The following is a 25,633-nucleotide window of genomic DNA, read 5'->3' on the forward strand; positions in this document are numbered from 1 at the left end:
GGCAATGCAGGTACTTTTTTTTTAATCAGTTCCCTCCCTCAAAGTGACATCACCACAGCCGTCATCTGAGTCTAACTAAAATAATAAGACCCACCCATTCTGTGATGTCATGGCTCCCTTGTCCTTCCCCCAGCCTGAGTGTTGTTCATTTTATTCAGTAGTAGCGTAGTAACACCGATGTTTGGAAACACAGAAATTTGGTATGCATACTTATACATTCTGCAGGGCAAATGATGCTTAGGTGGTGTATCACTTGCATACTTCTCTGTTGTATTTGCACCAGATACTGCTAGTGTGCAGTGTGGGAATAGAAAGATTAAAACATTACCCTGGTATCAGAGGTGGCAGTGCAACATATTCATAGTGGCTTAACATAAGAGTAGCTCTAAGCAAGCACCATGTGAAACCTGAAAAAGCACCTAGAATTATTCAGTGCAGCTTCCACACCTTAAGTCTGAAAATGAACTCACATACTTACATGAACAGGAGTAGCTGCATATTGATGGCTAAAGGTGTATGGGCATGTCAGGTGGTTACTACACTGCAAAAGTGGTTATGTAATGGTGGAGATATTTGGAAGGCATGAGCAAACACACCAGTATATTAAAGCCATAGCACCAATTGAACTGGAGGCTGGCAAATAGATTTAGTAAGGGATTTTGTCCATGCACAAATATTTCAACAGTGATTCTTTGCAGTGGCATCCATTATCTGATTCAAGGTAAGTTAACCTTGATGTCCTTTATTTAAAAAAAATGTCAATAAAAAAATTACTTTGTTATAAGTGACTTCTGAACACAAGAAAAAGGAAGGGGAAAATATAGCAATGTGGTTTGTATGTACAAAGACAAATCCAGGGACACTGCAAAAGTTTTTTTTTTGCAAACCAACCAGTGGAGTAAAAACATATGAAGGCAAACACTGCATACCAAAACACTTTGCACATGTAAATCTCAATTTTTAACAAGGTGGAAGCATGAAACCTTAACACTTAAATTAATAAAGATCTAAACTGGTTAATAGTATAAATGTTTTATTCTTTAGCTCCTTGGTGCAAGACCTTACTGGATGTGATTGCAGTCAAGTAAGGCCATGGCTATAGTGCAGCAAAGAAATGCTGCAACTGAAACCTGGTTCAAGGCTCCTGAGAGCACCCCGGCACTATTAGGTTTTACCTCATATCATGCGTTCCGGCCCCAAAACCCGGACCACACCACAAAAGGAGGGGGTGTATCCATATTCATAAAGGATACCCACACCTCCACGTTGGTGGCAACGCACAAAGCTTCGGAAACCATCCAGGTGCAACTAACCATAGGCAAAACTGCTCTACAAATTGTAGCATGCTACAGGCCACCCTCTCAAACTCAGGAACCCCACACAGCCTGAGGGTATAAATGTATCTCCAAACACCATCATATTGGGTGACTTCAACTACCCGAATATAGACTGGGAACATTACTCAAGCCCTAACTTTCTAGCCCAATGGTTCCTGGAGTTCATAAATTCAAATGCCATGGAACAGCTAGTCACTGCTCCCACGAGAGGAGAAAATATACTAGATCTCATTGTCACAAACATGGGGACAAAATGCTCCACACCGGAAGTATATCCCTCATTGGTGAGATCTGATCATAAACTAATCTCACTGGAAATCCACATCCCGCCCCCACCCCAAACAAAAAAGACCATAGTGAAGAACTTCTCTAAAGCAAACTTCACACTACTCAAGACTGGTGTGGTATCCTTCAAGGCCCCTGAGCCAGAGGAAACCACAACCCAAGCTGCGGAAGCCCTTACAAATGCCTTCTATGAACACCTCCAGGACTGCGTGGATCAGGCAATCCCAAATAAAATCAAGACTCTTTCCACAAAGGGCAAACGTCCAGTCTGGTGGACCCCAGCCATTAACAAACTTTACAATAAGAGGAGAAAGCTATTAGATGATAGAACAAAATCCATAAAAGGGAAGTCACCCCTGATCATTATTAGTAAAAAAATACGAGCACTCATAAAATCAACTAAGGCCAATTTTGAGAGAAAAATTGCCATGGATTCAAAGGACAATCATAAGGCCTTTTTCAGCTATGTTAGGAACATGGGTGGAAACTCCCAGATATGCTCAGAATTAGTCCAAAATGATACAAAATCACTGAACCCACAGACATTGCCAACATACTGGCAGACAGGTTCAGTGCAAACTTCACCCCTCTCCCCTAAAGGAGAGATAACTATCCCAGCAGTGTAGCCTCCCGGACATCTCAAATGCAGGTGAAAGCTGCTCTCTCTAAAGCTAAAAACACAGCATCAATGGGACGGATGGTGTCCCGGCTGTGTGCTACCGAGCTAAATGAGGAATTAAACCCGCATAAGGCAGCTGTTTAATCTCAGCCTTACCACAGGATACGTGCCCAAGGAGTGGCGTCACGGCAACTGTGGTCCCACTCTACAAAGGCGGGCGCCTCACGGACCCTGGTAATTACCGCCCATAAGCTTAACAAGTCTAGTCTGCAAAGCTATGGAGAGGATCATAATGGAGCTCATAAACAAAGATCTAGGGACTTGCAGACATTGGACCCGACCCAGTTTGGCTTTGTCAAGGGAAGATCATGCCTTTTGAACTTGGTCGACTTCTTGAAACAGTCACCAAGGCCATTGATGAGGAAAGGCAGTCCATACAGCCTACCTTGACCTTGCAAAGGCTTCGACACAATACCCCACTCGGGTATTGTAGAAAAACTTACCAGCTTAAATGTAAACCCATATGTCACAAGATGGGTTGCAAACTGGCTTAAGGACAGAACCCACAGGGTTAGAGTTGCTGGCGCTGTGTCAGACTCCAAGCCGGTCACAAGTGGTGTCCCACAGGGCTCGGTCCTTGGCCCCTATTGTTTGGCATCTACTTCTCAGAAGTACAGGCCAACATGGGAGGACTTTGGCTGACAAAGTTTGCAGACGACTGCAAACTGGCCATAGTGGAAAGTGCATCGGACACGGATATCCTTCAGAAGGGACTCACGGAAACAGATAGCTGGTGTCAGAGCCATGGCCTGAAGTTAAACGCCAAAAATGTATAGTCATACCCTTGGAAAACAAGGTAACCCCAAGCTACCATATAGGTGGCAATCCACTAAGCACAGAAGAGGTTATCAGGGACCTGGGGACCCAGGTTGACAGTGGCCTTTCTTTTGACACTCACGTTGCTAAAGTGGTTAGAAAGACCTTCTACATTGCCCACCTGATCATGAAGGGATTCACATCCAGATCTAGTGAGGTCATTGTTCCCCTGTACTCTTCACTTATCAGACCAATGATCGAGTACAATGCCCCATTCGGGATGCATCTCACCCGACATCTGCAGCAATTGGAGAGACCCTAAAAGTTCCTCACCAAAAGGATAAAGAGACTCCAAAATCTGTCATATGCTGCCAGATTGAAGAAACTCCAGCTCTATTCAGTCGCATACCGTCTGCTCAGAGGTGACATGTGCCTGACATACAAGGCCATGTCCAACCCGGAATTAATGGACATGCTCCACCTCAAAAAATCCAAATCCACCAAAACCACTAGAGCAAGCGACTTAAACCTTAGCACGGATATAAATAGGACATGCTGGAGGGTTAGATTTATCACTCAGAGACTCCCTATGCTGTGGAATAAAATCCCGGTCCATGTGAGGCAGAGCACCTCGCTGACTCTGTTCAAGAGAAATCTAGACCTGTGGATGGGAGATCGTAGGTTTACCCCGGGAATCATCTCTGTGTCACTGCTGGACAGAGGCACAACAAACTAATGGGCACAGTATTTTTTCATATAAGGGGTGGCGTAAGCCACAAAAATTTGGGCTAGGCTTATAAATGCCTTAGGGCAGATAGCCTAGTATAAACCTATGAACCTATGAACAAAGGAAATGCTAGAGCAAAGATTAAATTACATGAGTCAAGCACCCTGCTGAGATCTGCCAATCAATGGAATTACCAGGTCAAATTACCCTCAGGACTTTGACAGCTAGGGAAGCTAAGTGTTATGGGGGAGGGGAGAAGTAAATGGACTGGAATTCATTGTCTCACAAATTAGTGCTATTTAAACTAAATTAGAAAAAAAGGCAGCAGTAAACAGCACTTTGAGTGTGTTCTGTGGCATTTGGACTGTTTCTGTTTTAAGTTGTCATCCAGCAGCAGGGAATGTTACTTACTCTGTTCTATTTTACTCAGTACTTTGTACGATTGCAACATCTATGAAATGACAGGAACTTCAAGCAAACGGAGGCCTGCATGATGTAACATTTTTGAGCCAAACGATTTCTGGGATACTGGATGGCAACCTGATTTATCCAAACCACGTCAATATGCCAGCCTCCAGGTGGCCAGAGTCTGGAATTACATATAAAAATATTTAAAATCCTGTAAATAATCCCAGAGTGTTGTTAAAGTGTAGCAAACATCATGCTATGATGTTTTAAACATGTTTTTTGAGTCTGTGGGTGTGGTACTCCTTTAATAATATGGAGCTCCTGTGCATTTACCCAAACACCATCTCTAGGTGACTTCAACTACCTGACCATCAAATGGAAGACTTGCACATCTTGAAATATGTACACCCAGAACTTTCTGGACTTCATCAATACAAACTCTCTGGGCCAGTTAGTCCACACCCCAACCAGGGATGATAAAATCCTGGACTTGGTTCTTACTAATATGGGTCAGCTTTTTTCCCAAACAGTTGCAACTTCCTCCCTGGTTAAATCAGACCATAAATCAGTCACATTCACTACAAGACTGAAGCCAGAATCTTCTTCCAATGTGTCTGTATTCAAAGATTATGTTAAGACTAATCTATTAAAACTGAGTGTTCCTTCCATACATCCACAACCCCTTTCCCCATTTTTGCAGATGGGGTTGGGGTGTCACTTCAGTAGTGACAATCATCTACAGCAATGGTTGCTAAATTGCTAAATTCACAATTCACATTCATCTTGATGAGCTCACTTACTATGCAGAATTCTTTACCGGCAAATTCTATGCACATGTAAATAGTTCCGTAAATGCAGCTGTCCCCCTTTGAAATAAATACAAACTGCCAAATTTAAAATTACACCCTATGGTGGAATTCAAATATAAAAAGGCGTTATAATAAAGGAAAATAAGTACAGTTTTGTACCTACCATAAATGTAGATGTTTGAGTGTTCCCACTGCTGCAGTCATTACACTTGGGTTATCCTGCCGTCAGGCGGTCCCGCAGTCGGCCAGAGTTCCAAAGTCTTGGTCCGGCGTCGGTTGCTGTTGCTTCTTCCCTGACGTCAGTGCGCCAGGGGTATATAAGATGCATCCAACGCCATTTTCTTCAGTTTTTCTTGCCCCAGATGTCAGGTGCCCCCAAGTAGGTAGGCAATACATATTGCCAATAAAAAATATACATATAAAATAAAAACAATACCTTCAGTTACAAGCAAATACACCACAAAGTTTGTATAGGATAGAAAGGTATAGATAAGTCCAGCTAGTTCAGAGGGGATGGAGGGTAACCTGGACTGCAGCAGTGTGAACACTCGAACATCTACATTTATGGTAGGTACAAAACTGTACTATGTTCATCCTGTTACACTGCTGCAGTCATTACACTTGGGTAGAATCCCAAAGCTAAGGTTGGGTGGCTGGTCTACAAAGAGTTAGGATTGGCTATGAGGCCCTGCTGAACTGCAGTGGCAAATCCTGCTCTGGATTTAGAGTAAAGAGGCAGGTGGTAATGCTTGGTAAAGGTGTGCACTGAACTCCAAGTTGCAGCCTCCAAAATTTCCTTGGTAGGTACTCCTCTGAGAAGGGCTGTTGAAGTGGCTGTTGCCCTGGTGGAATGTGGCCTAATGTTATTTGGGACTGATTTTCCATGCTGTGTGTAGCAGTAACGAATACAGTGTCCTATCCATTTGGATATAGTCTGCTTTGAGATAGCCTTGCCCTGTGATCCTGCAGCATATGCTACAAACAGTTGCTCAGTTTTCCTGAAAGCTTTTGTTTTGTCCAAGTAGAAGCGTAGCTGCCTGTATATGTCCAAAGAATGCATAAGTTTCTCCCCTTTATTCTGGGGATTTGAATAAAAAGTTGGCAAATGGATGGTTTGGTTAAGAGCCACACTAAATACCACCTTTGGCATAAAGGTAGGGTTTGCTCTTAAAGAAACCCTGTCCTGATGAAAAATTATAAAAGGTTCCACTGCCATTAATGCCTGTAGCTCTGAGACTCTTCGTGCTGAAGTTACTGCCAGGAGCAGAGCTGCTTTCCATGATAAAAATTTTAGATCGGCTGTATTGGCTGGCTCAAAAGGTGGCAGGGTCAGTTTTTCCAAAACGAAATTGAGGTCCCAAGTTGGTGTTGGTGCTCTCCGAGGCGGTCTTACGTTTTTAGCCCCTCTGAGGTACTGCTTTAGCAAGGGATGAGAGAATAAAGGAGGATCCGTGTTGTAATGTGCTGAAATGGCAGAGGCATGGATCTTAATTGATGAGAAGGATAAGGCCTCTGTCCAGCATCTCAGTTAAGTATTGTAAAATCTGAGGGATGTTTGGAACAAGAGGGTCAAGGCTTTGAGCCTGGTTCCAGGTGCAGAATCTCTTCCATTTTTTTCTGAGTAAGCTTTCCTGGTGCTAAGGCCTCCTGGCCTCCAAAATGACATCCGTAACAGCTTTAAAGAGAGGTGTTGCCTGTTTGACTAATGAATCTGCCATGCAGCCAGGTTTAGGGTTTTGAGCTGACCGTGCAGGATCTGATTGTTTTGTGGAGTCAGAAGAGGTGGAATTTCAGGCAAAATCCATGGTGGGCCTTGAGCTAAGTTCCTTAAGATAGGGTACCAGTGCTGGCGTGGCCAGTCTGGAGCAATCAGGATCATCTGTGGTTTTTCTTGTCTGGCTTTTAGGAGTACCTCTGAAAGGAGAGGCAGTGGCAGGAAGGCATAAACTTATAGGTTTTTCCAGCTGAACAAAAGAGCATCCACTTTCCATGCTTGTTTGTGATGAGTCCTTGTGCAGAATTTTTGTAGTTGGCAATTCAGTGGGGAGGCAGAAAGATCTATGTCTGGGCATCCCCATTTTTGCATTACCATGCTGAAGATTTGTGGATTCAATTTCCATTCGTGAGGGTCCATGATATTTCTGCTTAGATCGTCTGCCAGAGTATTTTTCTTTCCTGGCAGGAATTGTGCTTGCAGGTGAACTTGCTACATTAGAGCTGTGTTCCACAAGGTCATGGCTTGCCTGCATAGGGAATAAGAATGAGTGCCCCCCCCCCTTGCTTGTTTATGTACCACATTACTGTGGTGTTGTCTGTCTTTAGTAATAATTGTCCTGGATGCAGAAGGTCCTTGAAAGCTGTTAGGGCATTTTGAACAGCCAAAATCTCTTTTTGATTGATGTGAAGATGCATCTGGTCTGTGGTCCACTTGCCCTGAATGCATTTTCCTGCCATGTGTGCTCCCCAGGCGTAATCCGAAGCATCTGTTGTTAGAGTCTGCCTGGCTGTGGGTAGGGTAAAAGGCTGACCCTTGTTTAGGTGACATGTCTGTGCCCACCATCGAAACTCCTGTTGTAGGCAGGGAATCAGTGGTATTACTGCTTCTAAACTGTGAGAGTGTTGAGTCCAAACACTTTTTAGGTACCATTGTAATTTCCTCATATGCAGTCTGGCATATGGTATTAGTAGTATGCAGGATGCCATGAATCCCAGGGCCTGCAGAATTTTTCTTGCAGGGAGATGGGACTTTTTTGCCAGTAATTGAAAATATTGAGTTAGTTGAACTTGTTTGTCTGGCGTGAGGGAAGCCATCTGGGCCGTTGTATTTAAGCTGGCACCCAGGAATGTAATCTGTTGTGAGGGCACTAGTTTTGACTTCTTTTCGTTTACTGTGTACCCTAGAGAAATTAGCAACCTTTTTACAAACGCCAGATGCTGTAGAAGAATGTCCTTTATCTCTGCTTGAATGAGGCAGTCGTCCAGGTATGGATATATTTGAATTCCTTTTTGTCTGCAAAATGCAATTACTGGTGCCAGGCACTTTGTGAAGACCCTGGGCGCAGTAGATAAGCCAAAGGGCAGTGCAGAGAATTGGTAGTGCAATTGTACCAGCTTTGAACCTGAGGTATCTTCTGCAATTTTGTCTGATAGGGACATGCAGGTATGCCTCTTTGAGGTCCAGAGTAACAAGCCAAGCCTTCTTGCCCAGCATGGGTAGAAGCTGCTGTAATGTCAACATTTTGAATTTCGGTATATCCAAGTAAGTATTTAGAATTGAAAGGTCTAGTATGGGCCTCCAGGCCTTGTCCTTTCTGGGGACCAGGAACAGTCTTGAGTAAAATCCTTGTCCTTGTTCCTGTTGTGGTACTTTTTGAATAGCTTTCATGAGGGCTGAAATTTGTTTTTGTGTCTCTGCCCATTGATTTTGTGGCAGGTCTGGCATTCCTTTTAGCCTTGGTAAAGTATGAAAGTGGAACCTGTAACCTTGAGACACAATATTCAGAACCCATTTGTCTTGGGTGATTGTTTGCCAGTTTTGAGAAAAAAGTGCTAGTTTTCCCCCTATGGGGGCTTCCAAAAGGGAAGTGCTTGGCGTACAAAGGGGAAAGTCATTGTGACCGTTTCCTGTAAGGTTGAGACTTGTCCTCATCTCCTTTTGGGGTTGAGGTGCCCCACTGTCACTGTCTGTTTGAGCCTTGGGTCTGAGATCTGCCTCTTGGGTGTCTGTATCTGCCTCTCTGTGGCCTGTCTGACACTGGAAAGGACCAATTCTTTGTTGGCCAATTTCTGCTAAATCGAGGTGGCTGTACCCCTAAGAAATCCTTGACTGTTTGCATAGATATAGCTTTATCCTCCATTTTCTTTAACACCTTTTCTGCCTTAACACCAAACAAGGTATCATGCTGTAAAGGAGCATCCAATAATTTTGCCTTAACATGATCAGGTAAACTCTGTTCTTTTAACCAAGCATGTCTTCGAATCACAGAACCTGTAACTGCAGCTCTACAACAGGCCTCTAAAGAATCAAAACCACATTGCAGAGTATGTTTTCCCACCTGTTCAACTGCATGCAATAAATCCTGCATTTCTTTACAATCAGGAGCTTCTGAGCTTGCAAGCATTTTCTGCTTTAACTGAGCCATTAAATATTGTTGGTACTTAAGCACGTGAAACTGGCAATTTAAAGCTCTTACTGCTAAAGTTGCAGAAGTGTTTACTTTCTTCCGCCATCTATCCAAAGCTCTGGAATCTCTGTCAGAGGGTACTGGATTTTTTGCAATGGAAGCCTTAACCCCTTTTGGACCCTGGGAAATAGTTTCTGGATCAGCAGAAGGGTTTCTATAATACCTATCTGGCTTGGCTGCTGCAGGGGGCAAAAAATCAGGAGATAAGCTGGATTCAGAGAACACATCATCCACAATATCTAGCACAGGCAAAATAGCCAGGGGCCTGTGCTGAGGCAATAAAAGGAAATCCCTGAGCCTTTTCTTGGATTCTGAGTAATCCTGACTTTCCCAATGGAAATGCTCCCTCATGGTATGTAAAGTTTCCCCAAAAGAATAATCCTCAGGAGGAGAGGCTGAAGGGATAGATTCTTCAGCATCAGAGTCCTCATAGGGGTGTAGAGAGTATCCCTGGTTTGAAGAGGAGTCAGAGGAAATGGAAACCTGATCAGAGGAATCATAGTCTGTATCGTGCCTAGGCCTTTTCTGAGGAGGGGGATGGGAACCCCCGATTAGAGTAATGAGGTCTTTGGACATTTTAAGCATCTGTTTCTTAGGCATGGAGGACTGTCCAGGAGAATGCTGTACTTGTTTCTTTGTCCTTAATGGTACTTTTGTCTTGGCTGTTGTTTTAATGGTAAGTTGTGAAGGTCTGAAAACACCCTCAGGAGCCGATGCCTGCTCAGCGGCTCAGGACCCATCTAAGGGATTCGTTTCCGTAGGCCCAATACCTTGAGTTTCCAGAGGTCTAGTTGTCTCCATGTGAGAGTCGGAGGCGGCCTGTGGCTCTGAGGCAGCGGGTGTCAGGGGCTGCGAAAGCGCCTCACTGAGAACCGGCGACCGGCCTAGAAGAGGTTTTGTCGTCGGTTTTGGACCTCGGATGCCAGTCTTTATCCTTGTCTTTGCGTTTTTTCGGTATTGCGGTCTTCGGTTGATCCGACGGCATAGTATAATTGAACCTTCAGCCAAAGTAGTGCAAAGCAAAATCAAAACGTCTTTTTATAGTGCATTTGTTAAATCTAGCACAAAACCGACAACTAGTGACGTCGTGATCAGGGCCTAGGCATGGAATACAGTAAGAGTGGAAGTCCTTATGAGGTATTTGCTTCCCACAAGAAATACATTTATTAACTTTTTCTGACATCGGTCTGAGGCAAGAAAAAATTTCCCCAATGGGGTACTTAGCTTTACTGAAGACTTTGGATCTGAAATTCGACTTTGAAAATCTCAGGAGTCGGCCGACTGGCACTTGCGAACTGCTTCTGCTTCGGGCACCGCGCGGCAAGAAAGACTGAAGAAAATGGCATCAGATGCATCTTATATACCCCTGGCGCACTGACGTCAGTGAAGAAGTGACAGCAACCGACGCCGGACCAAGACTTTGGAACTCTGGCCGACTGCTGGACCGCCTGATGGCAGGATAACCCAAGTGTAATGACTGCAGCAGTGTAACATGATGAACATCTCATTGCACACAAAAATAAGCCTGATTAAATCTTACAAAGCCAGATACAAGGTAAAAGTAGCCACTCAGGCAAAGGATAACCATAAAGCTTTCTTTAACCATGTTAGAAACCTCAGAAACAATGCACAGTGCTCTACATATCAAATACTCAGACCCAAGGACATAGTCAATCTACAACAGACAAGAAAAGGTCAAATGTTATCCCCCTCTCCCTGCCTATATTCCCAAAGCACAAACATGCATCTACACCCACCCTTAAAATCTCCCAGGAACAACTCCTCAAGGCACTATCCAAGGCCAAGAGGAACTACTTTTATGAGAGCAGATAACCTATCAGGCTGCCTACTGTTCAGCCTGTAACAGGACTTGTCAGCTCCCCTACACAGGCTATTCAATATCAGCCTCCAAACAGGCTTCATGAAGGGTGAATTGAGGACTGTAAAGTCATCCCCTTGAAAAACGGTGGGGTGTCAATGGACCTGGGTAATTATAGACCATAAGTCTGATCAGCGTCATCTGTAAGGCTATGAAAAGGATCATTATGGAATTAATAAATATGGACATAACTGACCCATGGCAATTCAGATTCATCAAGGAAAGATCCTGCCTACTTATCTTTTTTGCAGAGGTTACTGAAGCAATGTATGATGGCAGATCAGTAAACACCTTGCACCTAGACTTCGCAATGTAAATCAGTACACATCTTGTACTCAGACCTTGCGATGTAAAAAAGGTACACACATTGTACTCAGAACTCGCAATGTAAATCAGTACATACCTTGTACTCAGACCTCGCGATGTAAATCAATGCACACCTTGTACTCATACCACGCAATGACGGAAAATCAGTGCACACCTTCTACCTAGACCTCGCAATGAGGGTAAATCAGTACATGCCTTGTACCTACACCAACCAATGTAAATCAGTACACACCTTGTACTCAGACCTTGCGATGTAAAAAAGGTACACACATTGTACTCAGAACTCGCAATGTAAATCAGTACATACCTTGTACTCAGACCTCACGATGTAAATCAATGCACACCTTGTACTCATACCACGCAATGACGGAAAATCAGTGCACACCTTCTACCTAGACCTCGCAATGAGGGTAAATCAGTACATGCCTTGTACCTACACCAACCAATGTAAATCAGTACACACCTTGTACTCAGACCTTGCGATGTAAAAAAGGTACACACACTGTACTCAGAACTCGCAATGTAAATCAGTACATACCTTGTACTCAGACCTCGCAATGTAAATCAGTGCACACTTTATACTTGGTCCTCGCAATGTAAATCAGCGCACACCTTGTACTCAGACCTCGCGATGTAAATCAGTGCACACCTTTTACTCATTTTATTTTTATTTGATTTTACATTTGTTAACCGGGAAAGTCCGACATGGAACAAAGCCAATTTTCAGCGGAGGCCCGGGGAGAAAGGCTCCCTATGCATGTCTTTGTAACTCAGACCTTGCGATGTAAATTGGTGCACACTTTGTACTCAGACCTCGAAATGTAAATCAGCGCACACCTTGTACTCAGACCTTGCTATGTACCATCAGTGCACACCTTGTACTCAGACCTCGCGATATAAATCAGTGCACACTTTGTACTCAGACCTCGCGATGTAAATCAGCGCACACCTTGTACTCAGACCTTGCTATGTAAATCAGTGCACACCTTGTACTCGGGCCTTGCTATGTAAATCAGTGCACACATTGTACTCAGACCTTGCTATGTAAATCAGTGCACACCTTGTACTCAGACCTTGCTATGTAAATCAGTGCACACCTTGTACTCAGACCTTGCTATGTAAATCAGTGCACACCTTGTACTCAAACCTTGCTATGTAAATCAGCGCACACCTTGTACTCAGACCTCACAATGTATATCAGTGCACACCTTGTACTCAGACCATGCAATGAGGGTAAATCAGTACACACCTTGTACCTAGACCTCACAATGAGGATAAATCAGTACACACCTCATATCTAGACCTTGCAATGAGGGTACATCTGTACACACCTACCTAGACCTCACAATGAGCGTAATTCTGTGTACCTCATATCTAGACCTTGCAATGAGGGTACATCTGTACACACCTTGCACCATACAATGAGGGTAAAGCAGTAGACACCTTGAATCCAGACTTTGGAATGAGGGTACATCAGTACACACCTTGTACCTAGACCCCACAATGAGGGTAAAGCAGCACACACCTTGTATCTAGACTTCGCAATGAGGGTAAATCAGTACACATCTTGTACCTATAGGTTTCATAGGTTAGTACTAGGCTAACTGCCCTTGCGAGCCATTTTAAGCCTAGCCAATTATCCTTTGTGAGACTCAAACCCTGCACCTCGTGTGTGTAAAGCAGACAACTTAACGATTAGGCCACCCTCCCAACCTAGATCTCACAATGAGTATAAATCAGTGCACAACTTGTAACTAGACTACACAATGAGGGCAAAGCAGTACACACCTTGTACCTAGACTTTGCAATGAGGGTAAATCAGTACACACCTTGGACCTGGACCTCGTGATAAGGGTAAATCAGTACACACCTTGTACCTAAGACCTCACAATGAGAGTAAATCAGTACACACCTTGTAACTAGACCTTGCAATGAGGGTAAATCTGTGTACACCCTGTATCTAGACCTCACAATGAGTGTAAATCAGTACACACCTTGTATCTAGATCTCGCAATGAGTGTAAATCAGTGCACAACTTGTACCTAGACCACACAAAGAGGGCAAAGCAGTACACACCCTGTACCTAGACTTGGCAATGAGGGTAAATCAGTACCCACCTTGTACCTAGACCTCGCAATGAGGGTAAATCTGTATACACCTTGTCTCTAGACCTCGCAATGAGGGTAAATCTGTGTACACCTTGTATCTAGACTTCACAATGAGTGTAAATCAGTACACACCTTGTCTCTAGACCTCACAATGAGTATATATCAGTGCACACCTTGTATCTAGACCTCATAATGAGCGCAAGTCAGTACACACCTTGTATCTAGATCTTGCAATGAGTGTAAATCAGGGTACAATTTGTACCTAGACCTCACAATGACAGCAAAGCAGTACACACCTTGTACCTGGACTTTGCAATGAGGGTAAATCAGTACACACCTTGTATCTAGATCTCACAATGAGTGTAAATCAGTACACACCTTGTATCTAGACCTCACAATGAGGGTAAATCAGTACACACCTTGTATCTAGATCTCACAATGAGTGTAAATCAGTACACACCTTGTATCTAGACCTCACAATGAGTGTAAATCAGTACACACCTTGTATCTAGGCCTCACAATGAGTGTAAATCAGTACACACCTTGTATCTAGACCTCACAATGAGTGTAAATCAGTACACACCTTGTATCTAGAGCTCGCAATGAGTGTAAATCAGTGCACACCTTGTATTTAACATCTCGCAATGAGTGTAAATCAGTGCACAACTTGTACCTAGACCACACAAAGAGGGCAAAGCAGTACACACCTTGTACCTAGACTTGGCAATGAGGGTAAACCAGTACCCACCTTGTACCTAGACCTCGCAATGAGGGTAAATCTGTATACACCTTGTCTCTAGACCTCGCAATGAGGGTAAATCTGTGTACACCTTGTATCTAGACCTCACAATGAGTGTAAGTCAGTACACACCTTGTATCTAGATCTCGCAATGAGTGTAAATCAGTGTACAATTTGTACCTAGACCTCACAATGACAGCAAAGCAGTACACACCTTATAACTAGACCTTGTAATGAGGGTAAATCTGTGTACACCTTGTATCTAGACCTCACAATTACTGTACATCAGTACACACCTTGTATCTAGATCTCGCAATGAGTGTAAATCGGTGCACAACTTGTATCTAGACCTCACAATGAGTGTAAATCAGTACACACCTTGTAACTAGACCTTGCAATGAGGGTAAAACAGTACACACCTTGTAACTAGACCTCACAATGTGGGTAATTCTGTGTACATCTTGTATCTAGACCTCACAATGAGTGTAAATCAGTACACACCTTGTCTCTAAACCTCACAATGAGTGTTAATCGGGTCTATGTTAAATGTTCAAACATCCAAAATGTCGAACATTACATGGTCGAGACCAAATGTTCGACATTTGGATGTTCGAACATAAAAAAAAAGCACTTTAACAGTGTAGGCAGGAGGGCAAGCCCCCCTGCGCCCCCCCCCCCCACTTAAATATACCAACTTCGAGACTGCACTTCAGTGCAGAAAAGGGAAAGGAAATTCTCCCTATCTGCACCGTACGGTGCCGTTGAAAGTGCATCTTCGAGCAATCAAAATTTCGACCGTTTGGTCTCGACCATGTAATGTTAGAAATTTTAAGCATTCGAAGATTTGACAGGTACCCTGTTAACCAATACACACCTTGTATCTAGACCTCACAATGAGTGTAAATCAGTGCATACCTTGTGTCTAGACCTCACGAGTGTAAATCAGTGCACACCTTGTATCTAGACCTCACAATGAGTGTAAATCAGTGCACACCTTGTATCTAGACCTCACAATGAGTGTAAATCAGTACACACCTTGTATCTAGACCTCACAATGAGTGTAATTCAGTACACACCTTGTATCTAGACCTCACAATGAGGGTAAGGCAGTACACCCCTTGTACCTAGACTTTGCAATGAGGGTAAATCAGTACACACCTTGTACCTTGACCTCGCAATGAGGGTAAATCTGTGTACACCTTGTACCTAGACCTCAAAATGGGTGAAAATCAGTACACACCTTGTATCTAGACCTCACAAAAGCAGTGAACAGCATTTCACACTTGAGTATCAAAGATCCTTAACCTGGTCAACATCTTCTTTGAGGAGGTTAATGAATAGGTAGATGAGGGCAAATGAGTAGATAGTGCATATCTAGATGCACAAAGGCCTTTAACACCATTCCACACATAGATACTGTAGATAACCTCTTCCCATAAATGTAAATCCCCATGTAACTCGGTGGATGGCTGACTGGCTCACAGAAAAACTCTTAGAAATAAGGGTGGGGCTCTGCATTCTCGAAAAGACCCCAGGGGTTCAAGTTCCTTGGGCCGCACCTTTCTGGTATTTACTTGAGGTCAAAGCAAATGTCAAAGGTTTCTGGCTGACCAAATTTGCAGATGATTGCAATCTTGGTGCTATACTTAGCTCCTCAGAGGACACGAAGATCCTCCAAGAAGGCCCTTCCCAAACAAATAGCCTATGTGAAAAAACAAATGCCATGAAATGGTTAACAGTATCTTTTGGCAAGCATGACTTTCCTTGTAACTATCATATCGACACCACCACCCTGAAAGTTGGTCCTGCAGTCAGGGAACTGAAAATCTACGTGGACAATGAACTGCCCTTTGATCACCATGTATCCATTATCTTAAGGAAGTTCTTTTTCATCACACAGTTTACATCAAAAGACATGACATCCAGGTCTAAGGATGTAACCATTCCACTATACTCGGCTCTCGAGTATAATGTCCCTTTTGGTATGCACCTAGTTAACACTACTCACACAACTGGGAAGACTGCAAGGCTTTTTCACTTAAAAAATCAGAGTCTAAATCATAAAACCTATGCAGACCATCTCAAGGCCTTTTCCCTCTTCACAGTATCATACAGACCGCTAAGTGGTGACCTCTGCCTTGTGTATACATCTTTAACAGACTCTTTCCTTTCTGACCGATTATACACTCACAAATCCAATAGCAGCATAAGTCTCAACATAAACAGGACACGGTAGAGGGAAAGACGTGTATCATACAGAACTCTGTTTCTATGGAACAGCCTTCCTCTCCACATAAAGGAAAGAACTTTTCTTACTCTATTCAAATGTAATTTGCATGACTAGATGGAAAATAGCATCCATGTGTAAATGTTGGGTTACTCAGACAAAACACAAGGACCAAAAACTACCATGGGAATGTAAGGCTAGTCTTCTTAAGATTCTCAGCAATCAACAGTCTAGTAGCTAACTATGAACCTAAAAGAAATCCAGAGAGGAAGGTCATTTGCGGTGCATTACAGTATAAAAGGAAAGACTCAGTAGCTTGTAAAGTTTCCGGTACAGAGGTGTCCTCACATAATGCCTGCCAGCATTACTCCTGCTGTTTCTAAGACTGGACCTTTTTATATCAGATTTTTTTTTTTTTTTTTTTTTTTTTAGTGAAAGCATTAAGGAGTGCTAAATTTGACAGCCAGTTACTTTTAAGCAGCACCCCAGATGAGTTTCCGTCTTCCTATATGCTTGTACAACACAGGACGACCATCTGAAATGCTGTTCTCGAAGAGTGGTTACAAGTTGCATCTCATCTGCAGCATTTCCTATCATGACTAGGTATGCATATCCACAGTGCCTCACACCATAACTTATTCTTCTAGTTTTACTCAACAAATTGTTTAATTACAGTGACATCTAAAGAAATTAAGTCTCATGGCATCTGACCATATAATTCCCATTAGCTGTGATGTTATAGTTAGTAAGGTCACAATACTGCAACCCTGAAAAGAAAGAAATAAAACAATAGTTATCAGCCACTCAGAAAGGAAGACATTTTTATAACGCACAGTACTTCAAGTTGGTACTTTTTGAGCACTAAGACTTTTAAAAAAAATAGCTGTAAAGTTACTGTAATATTAGAACAATTACTATCAGAATACCACAATTACTTTAACAGTTATTGTAAAAAATTAAATTACACAAGCAAATGTAAGAAAAAATTGATTTAGTAAGACGATGACAAAACTTGAGTGAAACACTTCAAAATATCCTCACCTTCTACCAGGAAGACACGTCTCTTGGGTGTTGTTCTCCACATTGTTACTATTGCTTTCCAGAGGCTGACCTGTAAAAATAGAATATTCTGCTCCTGAAATTAACCATTTCCGCCTAGCAACATCACTAGATGGTTCTTTGGTGGGAGACTGGAAGACATCAGGTTGATGAAATAAGCTGGCAAAAAAAAAAACAGACAAAGCAGGCGGTCACTCTTGAGGAATAGCCCAATTAACACGGTTAAAAGAAATAATGAAGCACTAAATGTTTGTGAGACCTCCCTCTTGTTGCCATGTCTTCCACTGTGTTTTTGTACCTTTTGCCCCCGTTAGCAATAGTGCTGAAACCTTAAAGCAGTAGTTAAGAAAACTGAAATCTTAGAAGCATATCATGGTTTAGAATTCTGTCACAAATCCAGACAATGAATAGAAATGTCTATAGGTCAATTATGCAAAAGCAAATAGGTAAGAAATGCAGTGACACTGCACAAGTCTTAGGGGGACCTTATGTGACAGCGATCCTAATTAATTAAAACTGCATGCATAAAAAAAACAAAAAACTTCAAATAAGACAGGAAACAAATTCCATGGAAATACTCTGTCACAAAACCAAAATTTGAGAAAGAATAAGATAAGATACACAAAACCCCACTGAACCTAGTTGTATAGTCATAGCATCCTTTCTGTCATGCTAAGCTCTTGAAGCTGACCTATACAATATTTAACACAATGTAAGCTGTAGGAATTTGCGTTAGTATTGTAAGTATCAATCCTCCCATTACAAACAGCTGATCACAGCTACCTCTGCCCTGAGCAGATGCTGAGTATGTGCAGAGAGCTGAAGATGATGATACAAGTCAAAGACAGATTACTGCAGGGAATAAAGACTGCATATTTTAACTCTCGTGAGCAATGTCACCTTGTACATTAGAAATTATAACCCAGAAATACATTTCTGAGGAATGCTGCTATGCCAGTTGGCATCTGTCCTGGTCTGAATACCCCAGAGGAAACGTTTTACAGCTGTACTCAACACCTTTCACGTGCCCTGCAGGACTCCATTACTGCAGATATGCATGTTAGATACAGAGAAAGTTACTGTCATAATAATACAGTGTTCATAGGTGCACACTAGGCTAAGGACCTTTTTAAGCCTAGCCATGCATCACAAATCTCTAACAGGTTTTTGTCCATAACTCGGGCACCAGTTATTTGTCTGTGTTAGCCCCTCCTGTAGAAAGTACAGGTGTGTAAAATCTTACAATTACCTGTAGATGTCCTCTTTGTTGTTGCAGTATTCTTCACCTAAGGGATCACTTGACAAAGACAGGCTAAATTCCGGCCAGTACACTAAAGCCTTCAGCACTTGCAGGCACCGGACGTCACATGTACACTATCCATGCACAACTTACAGCACAAAAGTGACATATGGATGCAGATACTCAGAAATTAAAAAGCCCCAGGAGGAGCAGACCACCCTCAGGAACAAAACAGGAACATACGCATCCAAAAGGAAAAATAACAAAGGAAGAAGAGAAGGTTCCTTGGTCAGGAGGGCATCCAGAACACAGGGCAAGATTTAGGACAGATGAAGATGTGAGGGACCGAGTACTGCAACAGTGACACCTACTGTTATGGTATGATTTACTCCAGCAAGGATATATACTGTTATGGTAGAATTTTACACAACTGTACTATGTCCATCCACATCAGTGTCGCTGTTTTCTTCACCTAAGAGACAGTACAAGAGGAAGCCTGGGAGGAGGATGGCAGAGAAGAACCTTCCACAAATTCATGCAGAACAGCCCTGGCAAAGCCTGGTCTGGCTGTGTAAACAACATCCAACTTGTAATGTTAAGTGAAAGTATGAAAAGAAAACTGAATAGCAGTCTCAAGGATAGAACTGATATGCAGACCCTTAAAAAAGGCACCTGAGGAGACAAATGCCCTAGCAAAATGTGCATTTACAGACGAGGAAAGATATTTGTCATGAAAAGAACAACAAAAGGAAATGTCCTTTGAAATCCAGGCGGAGACGGTTTGCTTAAAAATTACCAAAACAACGTCCTGGAATGAAAAGAAACAAAAAGTTGCTCAGGTTTAAGAAAAACTTTAGTTTTATCTAAATAATATTGGAGTTGTCTATGCAAATCCAAAGTGTGAAGGACCTTCTAAGTGGCAGACAGTGGAGAAGGAAACAAAGGGGGGAAGATGACAAGACTGATTAAGGTGCAACTCACTGACCACCTTGGGCATAAAAGAAGAATTATTTGTTTATTTAACATTTGTTTACTGGGAAAGTCCATCTGGGACAGAGCTCATTTTCAGCGAAGTCCTGAGGAGATGGGCTCCAGACGCATGTTTAAAAAGACACCCCGTCTCTGTAGAAAACTAAGAAAAGAAAAATGGCCATCACTCCCTTGGCTGAAGTAAGAACCAAAAGAAGAACGGACTTCTAAGTAAAATGTCGTAAGGAACCTGAGGAAGCACATTCAAGGCAGCCTGGGCCAATTTTTCAAGTACAAAATTGAGGTCCCTAGAAGGTGGAATAGGCTTCTTGGGAGGCCTGATAAAAAAGGATGCCTTTAAGAAATTCATTGACCTCAAACCTAGAGGCCAGAGGAGGATTTAAGGGTAGACAAGCAGAAATTGCTGCCAGGTGTGTTTTTTCTAAAATATGAAGGTGCACAGTATCCTCAAGATAGAATATGGATCACAGACTGTGTGCCGTGGCAGGGCTAGCCATTTGACAGAGTAAAATATGAGTCTAGGTGATTTGGTCATGTTGACTGAAGTCTCCAAAATGGACATGGGTAGCTACCAGTGATAAGTGGGTTGAGGACCAGGCCTACTACTACCTACGCCAGAGACCCATGCTTATTGGCCAGTGTGTGCCTACCATAATGCCTAGCATCCCTGAGTCAATAAGCTACTGGCCAGTCATTGTCCAGTTGCCCAGCTTGGGTTACCTGGCATAGCTCTGTTAACGAAAACTGGATATAAAATCAATCAACCTGCTAAACATGAACTAAGAGTTGCTACACTCAGTATAGTTTCACTGACAGGACAAAGCTTGGAAGTGGATGACATGATGGTGCAGAAGAGGCTGGACATCTTATGTATCCAAGAGACAAGATGGAAGGCAATGCAGCTAACACACTTGGCTTGGGATCCAGAGTCTACTGCTCAAGAGGACATGCTAGAAATGGTGTTGGAAATGTGATGAGTGACAGGCTTTAGAAAGCAGTGAGGAATGTGATTAGAATTAGTGACCAACTTATGGCAATCAGATTCCAGTGTAACAATATGGCAGTATTTATAATCTCAGCCTATGCCCCACAGCAGGGTTGTGATGGTGAGGAAAAGAATGCATTCAGACAGCAATAAAACAGGACAACGTGAACTGATCTTCATAATGGGTGACTTGAATGCACATATCATAACACACAGAACAGGATATGAGGACTGCCTGAGTCCACATGAGCAAGGCAACAGGAATAAAGGAGGGGTCATTCTAGACTTCTGTCTGGCAAATGGCTTGATAGTAGCCAGCCCATGGTTTAGAAAGAGAGACAGTCACAAAGTTACGTACAAGACCGGCCAACATGCAACCCAGGTAGACTTCCTCCTAGTAAGGAAAGGGTACTGGAATACAATTAGTGACTGCAAAGTCACTCTCAGTGAAACAGTCAGCCAACAGCATAAACCACTGGTTGCCACAATCAGGTGCAAGCAGTGGTCAGAGAAAGCTCTAAGATCAACAGAGACCAGGCTGAAGATCTGAAAGTTGACTGGAAAGACAGTACACCAGTTCAAGAATTACTCAGGGCTCTAGCACCTCAAGAAAAAGAGGAAGTAGGTGGAGCTGAAGAAGAAACGTCAACACATCAAAATGGTATGTGTGAGGACTAGAGAACAGATATGTGGCCAAACCAGGTATGGAAGTAAGGTACATAGGAAAACCGGTGGTGGAATGCATAAGTCCAGAAAGTAAGGTACATAGGAAAACCGGTGGTGGAATGCAGAAGTCCAGAAAGTAAGGTACATAGGAAAACCGGTGGTGGAATGCAGAAGTCCAGAAAGTAAGGTATATAGGAAAACCGGTGGTGGAATGCAGAAGTCCAAAAAGTAAGGTACAAAGGAAAACCGGTGGTGGAATGCAGAAAGTAAGGTACATTGGACAACTGGTGGTGGAATGCAGAAGTCCAGAAAGTAAGGTACATAGGACAACCGGTGGTGGAATGCAGAAGTCCAGAAAGTAAGGTACATAGGACAACCGGTGGTGGAATGCAGAAGGCCAGAAAGTAAGGTACATAGGACAACCGGTGGTGGAATGCAGAAGGCCAGAAAGTAAGGTACACAGGACAACCGGTGGGGGAATGCAGAAGGCCAGAAAGCCATCAAAGAAAAACGGAGTTCAGGAAAAAATGGGAGACTGAAAAGACGGGCCAGGCTAGGAAGGAATACTGGATGACTAACGAAGAAGCTACGAAAGGACTTGCAGTAGCAAAAAAAGGGCATCAAAGACACTCTACTAGCTTCTGGAAAGTGACTCAGTAGGTGGCACAAAAACTCTATCAGGTTGCAAGACAAAGACAGAAAGATAAAGAAGATAGTCAGACACCCTACATAAGGGATGCCAGCAACAATCTGCTCACCAGCCCAAGTAGATGGAAGGAGTACTTCTCCAGCAGTTTCCAAACGAAGAAAAGCCCACAAAAGCTGTACTGCCACAGACACAGCCTACAATGAGGAGCCCACCCTAGAAGTAAAAATAGCACAAAGGAAAGTGAAGTCAAGGCTCAGATGAGGTCACAGCAGATATGATACAATTACTGGGTGCCAAAGGGGAGAAATGGCTTCTAAGGGTACTCATAGCAGTATGGAGAGAAAGGCGTATCCCACATGACTGCAGAATAAGCATATTTGTGCCAGTGTACAAGAACAAAGGGGACATCCACAACTGTGGGCAGTACAGAGGTATCAAACTCCTGCCACATTGCATGAAAGTTCTGCAGAGGGTGATTGATAAATGGGTACACAGAGTAGTAGAATGTAAGATGGGAGATGATCAGTTCAGATTCAGATCAGGATTCAGTACAACTGCAGTGAGACAGATAATTGAGAAGAATCTAGAGATGAGGAAATAGTCTAATTGGGCACTCCTAGACTTGGAGAAAGCATATGACAAGGTCCCAAGAAAGCTGATTTGAGCAGTACTGCAGTGGGTCAAAGTCCCAGAATCACTGGTAGAATTAGTGCAGGCTATGTACAAGGACCCAATGACTCAAGTACGAACAGGGGTAGGTCTCACAGAGGTTCCCAGTGGGAGTTCAGCTTTGAGCCCACTGCTGTTCATACTGCTGATGGATTACATTAGCAAACAAGTCAGAGGGGACAGATTAACAAACTTGCTGTCTGCAGACGATGTGGCATTACAGGCAGACTCTGAGCAAGAACTTCAGCAAAGGACAGGGAAATGAAATACACAACTAAAAGCACATGGGATGAAACTAAGTACAGATAAGACAGTGGCAATGGTAGCAAATTAAGGAAAGCAGAAGAAGCTGGAATTGAGATAGAAAGGAAGATAGTGGAATAGATTAACAGCTTCTATATCTATACCTGGGAGGGGTGGTTCAGGAGAAGGAAGTCTGAATGAAGAGGTCAAAGTTAGAATCAGAGGGGCTGCAGTCAACTAGCATAGACGGTCAGGTGTAGTGCATGCCAAAAGAAAGCTAAAGGAATTGAAAAGTAAATTGTACAAAACAGTGGTGGGATCAGTACTACGGTATGGTACAGAAACCTGGGCAGTAAAGGCAGAGCAGACCAGGAAGCTAGATGTGATGGAAATGAAGTGCCTGAGACTGGTGGTAAGATGCACACTGTGGGCCAGACGAAGAAATGAGGACATACGAGCAGACGCCAAAGTAACTACAAGTGCAGAAAAGATAGAGGAGAAAAGATTACGGTGGTTCTGACACGCGAAGAAAAGATGACAATCTGGTGAAGATGAATTAGGGCAGGCAGGAAGAAGGTAAGAGGAAACCAGGGCATCCGGCAAAGAGTCAGATGGATTGTTTGAGAGATCTGTGACAGTCAGGCATGAGTGTCGAAGAAAGCAGGAGAGTAGCACTGAATCAAGAGAGACGGCAACAGTTAACATGACACCCCGAATCCATGTAGAAAAATGGGAAAAAAGGGGTTGATGATGATGAATGAGCTTTCATTGAAGAATATGTCAACCCTGATGGAGCAGAACACAAGACAGAGACCAAAAGAAACCTTCACTGATAGAGGATCCTGATGGCAAGAGAGGCACCAGACAGAACATCTCTTCCATTTGCACATATGATTTTCTGGTTGTGGGTTTCCTGGCCTCCTGCAGAGCCTGAAGCACGTCCCCAGAAAAGAGGGGCTTAAAAGGGATCAAAACCCTATCATCCACAGTGGCATCTAAAGAGTGGACAAGTGAGGATAGCTAATAGACCTCTTGTTCTAGTGTGGGAAGATCCACCCATTGAGGTAACTTGTGGTGACTGCCCCTGGTCAATTGAGAAAGAAGGGGGAACCAATGCTGTCTGGGCTAAAAGGGAGTCACTAGCAAGATTTTGCGAAGAGTCTTACCTGATCTTCTGCAGAACTCACAGTAGGAGAGAAATGAAGGAAAAAAGCATACAGAAAAAAATCCCCTCAAGGAAAAGACAAGGTGTCCACTTTCCAAGTCAGAGGACCTGGGATTCTGGAACAGAACAGAGAAAATGGTCTGTTTAGAGGGGGAGGCAAAAAGATCTACCTGAGGAATACCACAACGATGGACACCGTCTACCTCTGTGAAGCATCCATTTGTGAGCTTGTGTGCTGGACCTGCTTAAGGAGTCTGCCACTAGATTGGTCCCTTTGGGAATGTAAATTGCCTGAAGAGCCACTTGATACAGGACAGCTAGATTCCAGGTCACCGTGGTATTGTCTGTGAAAAATGAGACACCTGGGATGAAAGAGGGAACAAAAGGCTTGCAGATTATATGGTCTGACCTCTGATGAGGAGTCCAGAAAATTTAGTGAGCCAATGGAGGCACGCCACCCCCTGTCTGAGAAGTCTCTAAAGAGCTCCTCAGTGGGAACTGGAGCTTGAAAAGGAAACACCAGGTTGATACAAAGTTGATGAATCCACCCGCTGCAGCTCAAGCTTAAGATAGGGAAAAGGGGCACTTTAAACTCCAGGGGGTGGCAATGTTGAAGCTACGCTGATTTGAGGTACCACTGAAGCTTCCTCATATGGAGTCTGGTGAGAGGGAGCATGGGAATGATGGAAGCCATGAACCCCAGAACCCTGAGAAATTCCCTGGGTGTGACAAATTTCAGAGGAAGAAGGGATTAGAAAAAGGTTAAGAGACAGCCTTGGGATAGGCAGCGATGTCAGCATGGGAGCGGTCTGAAGCCTGCAGCTGAGGAAAATATTACCCGTGGAGGGCATCAGAAATTTCTGGTGGTTTATGGTGAACCCCAGACTGTGTAATAGGCAAGTAGTAAACCTGAGATCCTGAAGCAGCCTGCTGGGGGAAGGAACCTGAATAAGCAGATGGTCTAGGCAGGGAAACATCTGAATGCCTTGAGTTCTGCAAAAAGCAATGACAGGAGCGATGCATTTGGTGAATATCCTTGGGAGAGTAGAGTGGTCAAAGAGCAAAGCAGGGAACTGAAAATGCAAGAAGAGACAACAGAAATGTCAACATTTTCTGAAAACAGAGTAGATGCAGATGGGAAGGTATGAATCTTTGAGATCCACAGATACCAGAATGACATGCGGTAAAAGAAGAGGAAACAATGTCAGAAGGAATAACATCGGAAAGGAAGGAATCTTGAGAAAAGTGTTCAGCAGGAAAAGATCCAGAATTGATCTTTAAATACTCTCCTTTCATGGGACCAAAAACATTCTGAAATAAAATCCCTTTCCTACCTGAGTGAGAAGCATGGCTGGAATCGTGCCCTGAGCCAACAGAGAGTGAAGAACCTCTGGGAAACGACACAGCTGTTCCCGAGGTGGTTGAGAAATGCCTGAAACAGGAGGAAGTAACTTCCACACCATGTAATATCTGTGAAGGATAACAGAACCCAAGAGTCTAGA

General features: G+C 43.3%; 1 protein-coding gene across 4 annotated transcripts in view; it reads right to left on the reverse strand.

Annotated features, from left to right (window-relative positions):
* Positions 1–25,633, reverse strand: part of MPHOSPH9 (M-phase phosphoprotein 9) — a 2,191,511-nt gene that overhangs the window by 588,183 nt on the left and 1,577,695 nt on the right. For all 4 annotated transcript variants that reach the window (XM_044068924.1, XM_044068922.1, XM_044068923.1 and 1 more), the window contains one exon: positions 17,507–17,683. In XM_044068924.1, the coding sequence (XP_043924859.1) occupies positions 17,507–17,683 (177 nt within the window). The remainder of the gene's footprint in view (positions 1–17,506; positions 17,684–25,633) is intronic.

This window comes from Protopterus annectens, chromosome 4.part0 (genome assembly GCF_019279795.1).
Source record: "Protopterus annectens isolate FY-2018-M chromosome 4.part0, PAN1.0, whole genome shotgun sequence".
NCBI lineage: Eukaryota > Metazoa > Chordata > Ceratodontiformes > Protopteridae > Protopterus > Protopterus annectens.